This window comes from Sardina pilchardus, chromosome 15, assembly GCF_963854185.1.
Source record: "Sardina pilchardus chromosome 15, fSarPil1.1, whole genome shotgun sequence".
NCBI classification, from domain to species: domain Eukaryota; kingdom Metazoa; phylum Chordata; class Actinopteri; order Clupeiformes; family Clupeidae; genus Sardina; species Sardina pilchardus.
In genome coordinates this window covers 23,307,655-23,317,654 of record NC_085008.1, presented here as the reverse complement: position 1 = coordinate 23,317,654, position 10,000 = coordinate 23,307,655, and the positions used below count along the sequence as shown (strand labels likewise).

Genomic DNA, 10,000 nt, shown 5'->3' with positions numbered 1-10,000 from the left:
CCCCGAGGACGGCGAGAGCCTCCGCAGCCCGGAGTTCTACGACGAGAACGACTCGTACCACTCGTGCCACTCGTCCGTCAGCTACGGCAAGGAGTCGCCGGGCTGGGACCCCGAGGAGGAGGAGGAGGAGGAGGAAGGGGCGCAGCAGCGGGACGAGGCCTACAGCGACGAGGGCAGCTACGTGAAGGACGGCGGCGAAGAGGGCGCCGTGTACGACGACGACGAGGAGGTGCCCGGCGGCGGCGGAGGCTACCGCTACGAGGAGCAGGGCGAGGAGGGCTACCGCTACGAGGACGAGGAGGAGGTGCCCTACGAGGCGGAGGTGGAGATGTACCCGCTGGACGGCGCGCTCGGCGAGGACCAGGAGCCGCCGTACACGCCCACGCCGACCGGCACGGCCCCGACGCTGACCGCCGCGGGCGACTCGCTGGCCCCGTCGTCCAGGCCGCCGCTGGAGAAGCAGGCGTCGCTCCTCCACGACCAGCCTCCGCAGGCCCAGCAGCAGCAGCAGCAGCAGCAGCAGCCCCCCTTCCACCCCGCAGGCCTCGGCCAGACCCAGAGCCAGACGACCCCGCCGCCGCCGGAGCCGTACCAGGATGCCTTCGCCAAGACGCACGTCTCCTTCTCCTCCTCCTCCTCGCTTCAGCCGCCCGGGGCAGAGCCCCTGCCCTTTGCCCCCGTCTCCACCTCTGGCCTGCCCTCGGAGCCAGCGCTCAAGCCCCTGCCCACAGACGAGCCCTTCATGGGCATGGAGGAGGATCCCCTGCCCTTCAGTGAGTCGCCCCCTACTGCTGTGCCTGACCAGACCACTACCCCACCCGAAAGCACAGAAGCCCCACCTGACAGGTGAACATCCAGTTCCCTCCCACACCAGCTGTTTATACTGTATATGATATATAATATGTTATATATGATACGTATATATATCTTTTGGAGTTGAGCCACATAGTACAGTATTCTGCTCCTCAGTATAACACCAGTAATGAGTTGGGCAGAGATTGGTTGAGATGAGCTGGCTTTATCAATTCAGCAGATCCACGGCACAAAAACTCTTCTTGAACCGATAACCTACACACCAATGTTCAGTTGGTTCATAAGATTAGAGATAGTTTAGTGTAGTCATCTGTGTGATAATAATTGTCTTGAGTATGAGGTAGTTGCTGGAGTAGTTGGTGCTGACGCTGCTGTGTCCACAGTGCACCTGAGGAGCCTCTGGTCCCCATGCCCAAGCGCTCCCCCAAAGAGAACTGGCTGCGGCTCTTCAGTAAGGTCCGCCTGCAGCTGCAGCAGGTGAGCACTGCCCTGCGCCCCTCCTCCCACTCCACACACACACACACACACACACACACACACACACACACACACACACACACACACACACACATACACACACAGACATAGCACTCTGCAGCAGCTGTCATCAGAGTCACTGACGTTCTTGTAGAGCTTCCTGATTGTTTGAGGTTTTTTTTACTGTTTCAGTGTCTTCAGTGTTTTATTTATTTGTTTGTTTTTATTCACGTTTTATTGTCATTCATATGATTCATGTCTTATCATTTCCTTCAGTTGCCCTTCCTTCTGTTGTGTTGTTGTTTAATTAACTGTCTACGCATAGTGTGGGCTGTTGTTGTTGTTATTGTTGTTGTTGTTGTTGTTGTTGTTGTTGTTGTTGTTGTGTGTTTTTGCTTTGGTTTAAGTTAATTTTCTTTCTGTGTGTCCTCCACCTCATGTTCTTTTCTCTTCAGTTGTTTGTCATTCTTATGGCGGCAGCCGCCATGTTACCCCATGACTGGCCACTGCCGGAACCCTCAGAAAGGTGGGTGGGGTGTGTGCATGAGTGTGTGTGTGTGTGTGTGGGAGAGTGTGTGAGTGTGTGTGAATGTGTGTGTGTGTGTGCGCACGGGAGTGGTGCATATACTCTTCAGAGTGATGTGGCTGCATCTGTGTGTGTGCATGAGTGATGCATAAATTCTAGACCCAGTGACTCGTCAGAAAGATGTGTGTGCGCGCGCGCGCGTGTGTGTGCGTGTGTCAGCGCGTGTGTGTGTGTGTGCGCCATGTCTCACGAAGAGCTCGGAGAAGAACAGCGGTGCGGCGGCCCAGCAGATAGAATTAAGGGGGCCTATAATAGCGATAAGATCGCTCTCAAATCCGGTTTGATAATGCGGCCCGAGACGCCGACCGCTGCCTCTGACGTCGGTTGAGACGGTCCCGGGTGCCACGCTCCTGCTCTGACGTCCGCTCCGAGCCTCTCTCCGCGTCTGGCACGCGCTCTCTCATCTGATCTAATGACTCAGGCATTAAAACGCACAGGAAGTCGCGGGGGGGTGTGTGTGTGTGTGTGAGTGGCGGGTGTAATGGACACACAGCTGCGTCTCGGGCCGAGTGTGTAAAGGGTGTGTCTGTCTGCTTTTTCACCTGCGCTGCATCCTCCTCTCTGACATATCCTCTCTCTCTGATCCTCTGATACCCCCCCCCCCCCCACATCACCACACCCACAGGCCCGAGGGGAGACTACTGGGATCCAGTCTTTATGTATACAGGCAGGGTAAGTCAGTCCCCCCCCCATTTCCTGTGGGAGCATACAGTATAGTGAAGTATTCTGGCATAACAGTAAGTCTGCTCTTCCAGATGAAAGAGATTAGCGTCAAAAAAAAAAAAAGTGTTTCTTTGTACTGTTATTACATTTTTAATTAAATTAAATGATAATATTATTCAAAATTAACGCTGCTAACTGCAATAATTGGTTTAATAATATGCTTAGCATTCCCTATTTATGTAGCTCATCTGTTGTCAGTTATACTGTATGTATGGTTACACTGGCCTGCTGTTCTTTTCAGGCTTGGTGGGGCTCTGTACAGCATAGACAGCATGCCAGACCTACGCAAGAGGAAAGCCATGCCGCTTGTCAGGGACCTGGTGAGTCCAAACACCTGCACACACACTTCACACACACACACCCTTTTCTACACACTCTTCGTAGTTGAGGACTGGAGTGCAGTTTTTAGATTCCTACTTGGGAGGAGTGAGTAGTACTTCAGACTTAAGTACTTCAGACCCTTTGATTCTTGGACTGTGTTGTCCTTACATTCTCGGTCGATTTAACACTATACACTATACTATCACTATATTGTCACAATATATTGTCCTCTCGTAGCACTACTTACAACTAGTCCTGCTGATCCTAAACTTTCCACCGGACTAGAACTGACACTTGACTGTTTAAAAAACAGAACTCACTGATGCACTTCTTCTTATTACGCTCTAGCTTTTTAAAAATGTATTTAACAGTATGCTAATACAATATCTTCTGAGCACACCACGCTACGCTGGCTACGGTAATGTACTTGTCCGTCTCCACAGTCCATTACCGGAGCGCCTGGGCTGCACTTCCTCTGGCAGAGCTCTAGCTGATTGTTCCCCAGCAGAACGGTTCCGTGTGCGGAGAGCCGGAGACGTCTCCCCACACACTCATTAGATTGATTCCGGCTCCGCGTTCCTCCCACTCATTTTCTTCTTCCTGGTTTTTCTCTGACTCAGCCCTGAATCTGTGTGATCCTCAGGACTCACTTGCATAACCCCCCACCCCCTCCACGCCCCCCCCCCCCCCCCCACCCACACACACACATACACACACACACACACACACACACACACACACACACAAACACACACACACACACACAAACACACACCACCCCCTGCACCCTATCTCCTCCTGCTCCCAATTTCTCAGGTTGTGTGTATTGATTTCCTCAGAGGCTTCCTTTTTTGTAGCTAAAATAAAATAGGAACAATGTTTTCTTCCACTTTTTTTTACAACCATGCAGACACGCCGTACTGTAGATGCCCTGCTGGGAGAAGTGAGCACACACCCCTCCAGGGGTATTTCAGTTCTCAGACGTATTGATGTTGTCAAAGAACACAGCTCTGACTGTGAAAACACATGAATCAATACAATAAATCAAAACTGTGGGAAAAAGTAGGCCGAGGTTATGAAAGTCATGAAACACACTGTCATGTCTTTACTTTGGAGACTAGAAAGCCTGGCGTCCACGTTGGTAAATATTGAAGTGGTTCCCGACACATGTGTGCCAAGGCCAGTGAGATGGGTCCTCCATCACTGCCTGTGCACCTCCCCTCCTCCACCCCCCTCTCCACCCCCCCCCCCCCCCCTCTCCACCCCACCGCCCCGGGGCCCACTGAAATAAGTGGTTGCCATGGCGAGTGACTCAGAGCCTAGTGACTGGCACCCAGGGTGGAGAGAGGAGGATAGAGGGAGATGGAGAGAGAAAAAGAAAGAGAGAGAGAGAGAGAGAGAGAGAGAGGGAGGAACAAGGGAGCAGACAAACTGTCTCAGGAAGACCTCGCTCCCCTCCAAGGGCATGCCAGTCCAGTCAGCCTCTCTCTCTTTCTCTCTATCTTTCTCTCTATCTCTCTCTCCTTTCCGCCCTCTTTTCGTATCTTTTCTTTCCTTCCCTCTCTGTCTCTCTCCTTTTCTCTCTCTCTCCCACTAGCCTCTCTTGCTGTTTTGAGTTGTGATGTGTTTTACAGAATCAGCACAACACATCGCCCCTACCGCCTTTGTCTCAGAGCATCTCATCTGTTTCATTCACTGTCAGAACCCTTACACTCCCCCCCCTCACACACACACACACACATACACTCTCTCTCACACACACACACACACACACACACACACACACACACACACACACACACACACACACACACACACACACACACTCTCACACACACACACACACACACACACACACACACACACACACACACACTCTCACACACACGCACACACACACACACACACACACACATAACACAATGCATCATTTCCTCCTCAGCAGCGGCAGGGCTGCTCTGGATAAGGCGACGTGAATTCTCATCTGCGGGAGGAAAACTCATTTTGGCAAGCATGGCCGACGCACTAATGGGTTTGTGGTGGCGAGCGGCGGCACCGGAAGATGCCGCACCGGGCCGGTGCACCGAGAGAGAGAGCGAGGCGGGTGGGCAGGCAGCGGGCAGGCGGAGGGTGAATGTCTGCCTGGTGATAGCATCTGGGCTTCATCACACGCTCACCAGGCTCCTCGGAACACACACGACTCGCCGAGTCCAACTGGATCCATCTGGCAGGGGGCCAGAGAGAGAGAGAGCATACACACAAACACACACACACAGACAGACAGACAGACAGACAGACACACACACACAAACACACACACACACAGACAGACAGACAGACAGACAGACAGACAGACAGACACACACACACACCCACACACACACACATACATTCAAATAAATGGTAAATGGACTGCATTTGCATGGACCACAAATACAAACACACATACAGTGCATATACGCACACACACACACACACACACACACACACACACACACACACACAAACACACACACATCTCTCTCCCTCTCCCCCCCGCCTGTGTGTGAGCCATCCGAATGGTGCGGGGAGATGTGAAATTACCATACTCCTTCAAACAGTTCGCTGCTCTCTCTGCTAATCCAGCTTAGTGGCACATGCTGCTGGCGCCCTGACTCCAGTCTCTCTCATCTAGGTGATATGCTGACTGGATCTCTCTCATCTAGGTGATATGCTGACTGGATCTCTCTCATCTAGGTGATATGCTGACTGGATCTGAATTTAAAACACAATCCGTCTCTGAAGACCAAACATTCAGATCCAGTAGCGCCCCAACCCTCCAACCCCACCCCTCACACACACACACACACACACACACAACTGCATGCGCACACAAACATACACGCACACAAACACACGTACACACACACACACACACACACACACACACACACACACACACACACACACACACACACACACACAAATGCATGCGCACACAAACCCACACACACATCCTTCACTGCTTGTTTGCTATCTCCTCGATCTCTCGGCCCCTCCCGTCTCTGCCTTACTCGGCTTCTTTCTCCAGGCTGTGGCCGTTTCTCGGAAAACGTCTCTGTGAAAGTCCTTGAGGATTCTTTTCTCTCATCCCTGCGCAATATCAGTGTGTTATAAAGCTGTCATTAAATGTGGACATTTCCCCCCAGTGACCGAAAGCATAGCACACAAGCATACAAAGAGCCATCATGTGTCACAAACGTACAAGATTATGTCTAACATTATACAAGAGCATAGTATTTAAGTTTATTACCCCCCTGCTGAGATAAACAGCTGGAAGGCAGCTATGCTGGTACCTGGTTTTAGCTGGTTTTAGTTGGTCTTTGCTGGTTTTACTCTAGCTCTTGCTGGTCTTTGCTGGTGTAGCTGGTTAGGCCACCAGATGGACATGCTAGTGTGACCATCTGAGGAAGCTGGTCATGCTGGTGTGACCAGCCTGTCATGTGGGATACAGCTGGTGTAAGAATGGTCATGGTGACCAGCCTGCCAAGCTTGACATTGTTGGTGTAAACTGGTCATGCTGGTTTGCTTGAATAGCCAGCATAAGCTGGCATGGCCAGTTAAACCAGCAATGTAGACCAGCACCAAGTAAAGCAAAACCAGCTGAATTACCATCGTAAATTGGGAAAACCAGCTGAAGGTATGTTTTCTCAAGTGTTTTGCTGGTCTAGCTGGTCAACCATCATAGGGGTGGTCCAACAAACGGGTTAACAAGCTGGTCAACCAGCAAACCACCTTATGCTGGTCAGGCTGTTTTTTTTTCAGCAGGGCCGTAGATAAACAGTTTGAATACTGTGTTCTATTGGCATAACTCTGTAGTGCTTTTTCTAACATGCGATATTCTGTGCTGTGTTCCTCATGCTTGGTCCTCCCGGTAACAACAGGCCATGGTGAGTACTCTGTCAGCTTCTCTACATCTTCCGAGCTGTCCCCTGATGCAAAAGCAACCCTCTATTACCATTTTTTTTTTTTTAAAAAACTTACTGATTACCTACAGTTAAAAGCTACAGATTATCTACAGTTAAAAACTACAGTTTACCTACAGTGAAAAGTCATTGTAAGCCTACATACTACTGCAAGAAATGGCAACAGACATGCAAATATACTTCAATTTATAATTTTGAAAATAAAGCTGATTTAGTGTTTTTCCAGTAAAATGTAACGTCTCTTCTCTGACCTTGTCTCTTTCCTTTTCCCCAGTCTCTGGTACAGAACTCACGCAAGGCCGGGATCACATCAGCCATGGCCTCCAGTACACTAAACAATGAGGAACTCGTGAGTTATTGTTGTTGTTGTTTCTGACAACACACACACACACACACACACACACACACACACACACACACACACACACACACACACACTTCTTGAGCATTATTTTACATTTCATTTTTGGCATTTTCATTCACTGGTAATTCCTTGGAATTGCGTTTCTAGTTGTTGTTGTTGTTTCTGACAACACACACGCACACACACACACAATTCTTGAGCATTTCCTGACAAGACCCCCCCCCCCCCCCCCTCCTTCCCGCAGAAGAGCCACGTGTACAAGAAGACGCTGCAGGCTCTCATCTACCCCATCTCCTGCACCACGCCGCACAACTTCGAGGTGTGGACGGCCACCACGCCCACCTACTGCTACGAGTGCGAGGGCCTGCTGTGGGGTATCGCCCGACAGGGCATGCGCTGCACCGAGTGCGGGGTCAAGTGCCACGAGAAGTGCCAGGAACTGCTCAATGCAGACTGTCTGCAGAGTAAGGGCCTCGTTCGTCTCACTAAGCGCCTGATCCCGAGCTCTTCCGCCACAGCGCTTTCTATTTCTATTTCTATTATATTATATTATATTATATTATATTATATTCTCTTGTTGGATGTTGGTTGTTGGTGTTGGGTTTGATTGAGGTTTGCTGGTGTTTGCTTCAAAATTGCTTGGTCTCACTCTTTTTGTGTGTTTTCCCTCTTTCTTCGTGTTGTTGTGTGCCGTTGTACTTTTTGTCTCTCTCTCCTGTTCTCTCCTGTTCTCTCTCTCTCTCTCTGTGTGTCGTTCCGTCCTGTCACACACACACACACACGCACACGCGCACACACACGCACGCACACACACACACACACACACACACACACACACACACACACGCACACACACACACACACACACACACATAATGCAGGAGCTGCAGAGAAAAGCTCCAAGCACGGCGCAGAGGACCGGACCCAGAACATCATCATGGTTCTCAAGGACCGCATGAAGATCCGCGAGCGGAACAAGCCGGAGATCTTCGAGCTGATTCAGGACGTGTTCGCCATGGTCAAGTCCACCCACGTGACCCACATGAAGCAGATCAAGCAGAGCGTCCTCGACGGCACGTCCAAGTGGTCGGCCAAGATCAGCATCACAGGTGACGCTTCGTCCAGAGGCCTGCTTTCATTTCACCTGTCCTTCTCAGTCTGGTTCGCTGAAGGGTACACGACACGTGTGTCTCAAGGTTATGAATGTGTGTGTTCACCACACCCTCTCTCGCTTTCGCGCTCTCTCTCCCTCCCTCCCTCCCTCCCTCCCTCGCTCCCTCTCTCCCTCGCTCGCTCTCTCTTTCTGCCCACAGTACTGTGTGCTCAGGGCCTTCAGGCCAAGGACAAGACAGGATCCAGTGACCCCTACGTCACAGTGCAGGTTGGCAAGACCAAGAAGAGGACCAAGACCATCTACGGCAACCTCAACCCTGTATGGGAGGAGAACTTCAACTTGTAAGGACACCGTTCGCGTATCGCTAATGCCATTGTGTAGAGTACACTGAGAGCCACAATGGAGACTCAGTTACAGATATTACTCATCATACAGTGAATGGCCGCATTTCCCAGATTCGTTAAGAAGCTCTTACTGTAAGTGCGTTCTAAAAACGTTCTCAGAGCACTCCTAAGACGTTCTTAGCACTTAAGAGCTTCGTAACGAATCTGGGAAACCTGGCCCATGACAGTAATTATGTCTCCACTGCTATTGTTTTCGGGTCATCCATCTCTTCGTGGTTCGATTCGAAGCCAGTTGAAAGGTCTTCACTGTATGCGTTTGATGAACTAGGTGCTCAAGGTCATGGGGTGAAAGGTCAAAGTCACATCGCGCTTTGTGGCCAAGTTTGTGTCCGTTTTGTAATGTGGCACATCTTTGTCTCCAGCGAGTGCCACAACTCTTCAGATCGCATAAAGGTGCGGGTTTGGGACGAGGACGACGACATCAAGTCACGAGTGAAGCAGAAGTTTAAGAGGGAGTCCGACGACTTCTTGGGTCAGACCATCATCGAGGTGCGGACGCTGAGCGGAGAGATGGACGTCTGGTACAACCTCGGTGAGCGTTCACACCTGAGCTGATGTCTCATGGAATGAACACCTGCTTGATGAAGAGCCAATGAAAGCACAGTATTATTGATTCAGGAGTATGCAGAGAAATGAAATGCTGTAGAATTTATTTTGGGGAGTTGATTGAACTCTTTCAAGAGTTTGTATATAGAACTGATTCAGGTTGAGGAGTAGTGGCCAATTCAAGCTGGAGTGTAGAACTAATTCATGACTGTGTGTGTGTGTGTGTGTGTGTGTGTGTGTGTGTGTGTGTGTGTGTGTGTGTCTGTGTCGCAGTGTAGAACTGATTTATTAGTGTGTGTGTGTGTGTGTGTGTGTGTGTGTGTGTGTCTGTGTGTGTGTCTGTGTCTGCGTGTGTCTGTGTGTGTCGCAGTGTAGAACTGATTTATTAGTGTGTGTGTGTGTGTGTGTGTGTGTGTGTGTGTGTGTGTGTGTGTGTGTGTGTGTGTGTGGGAGTGTAGAACTGATGTATTAGTGTGTGTGTGTGTGGGAGTGTAGAACTGATTTATTAGTGTGTGTATGTGTGTGTGTGTGTGTGTGTGTGTGTGTGTGTGTGTGAGTGTAGAACTGGTTCATGGCTGTGTGGAGCTGGTGCAGTGATGTGTGTGTGCAGTTGAGGTGATCCCTCTCTGGTCCCTCTGTGTGCAGACAAGCGTACGGACAAGTCCGCCGTGTCAGGAGCCATCCGCA

At 50.5% G+C, this 10,000-nt stretch overlaps 1 protein-coding gene across 1 annotated transcript in view; it reads left to right on the top strand.

Moving 5' to 3' along the window:
• The window catches only part of unc13a (unc-13 homolog A (C. elegans)), a gene marked incomplete at its 5' end in the record, with an annotated part of 43,487 nt that overhangs the window by 8,915 nt on the left and 24,572 nt on the right, over positions 1 to 10,000 (top strand). The window contains 10 exons of the mRNA XM_062555309.1: positions 1 to 846; positions 1,197 to 1,290; positions 2,502 to 2,548; positions 2,841 to 2,919; positions 7,160 to 7,234; positions 7,494 to 7,713; positions 8,131 to 8,358; positions 8,563 to 8,704; positions 9,130 to 9,299; positions 9,959 to 10,000. The exon at positions 1 to 846 is cut by the window's left edge and continues 75 nt beyond it; the exon at positions 9,959 to 10,000 is cut by the window's right edge and continues 74 nt beyond it. Of these exons, the coding sequence (XP_062411293.1) occupies positions 1 to 846; positions 1,197 to 1,290; positions 2,502 to 2,548; positions 2,841 to 2,919; positions 7,160 to 7,234; positions 7,494 to 7,713; positions 8,131 to 8,358; positions 8,563 to 8,704; positions 9,130 to 9,299; positions 9,959 to 10,000 (1,943 nt within the window). The remainder of the gene's footprint in view (positions 847 to 1,196; positions 1,291 to 2,501; positions 2,549 to 2,840; positions 2,920 to 7,159; positions 7,235 to 7,493; positions 7,714 to 8,130; positions 8,359 to 8,562; positions 8,705 to 9,129; positions 9,300 to 9,958) is intronic.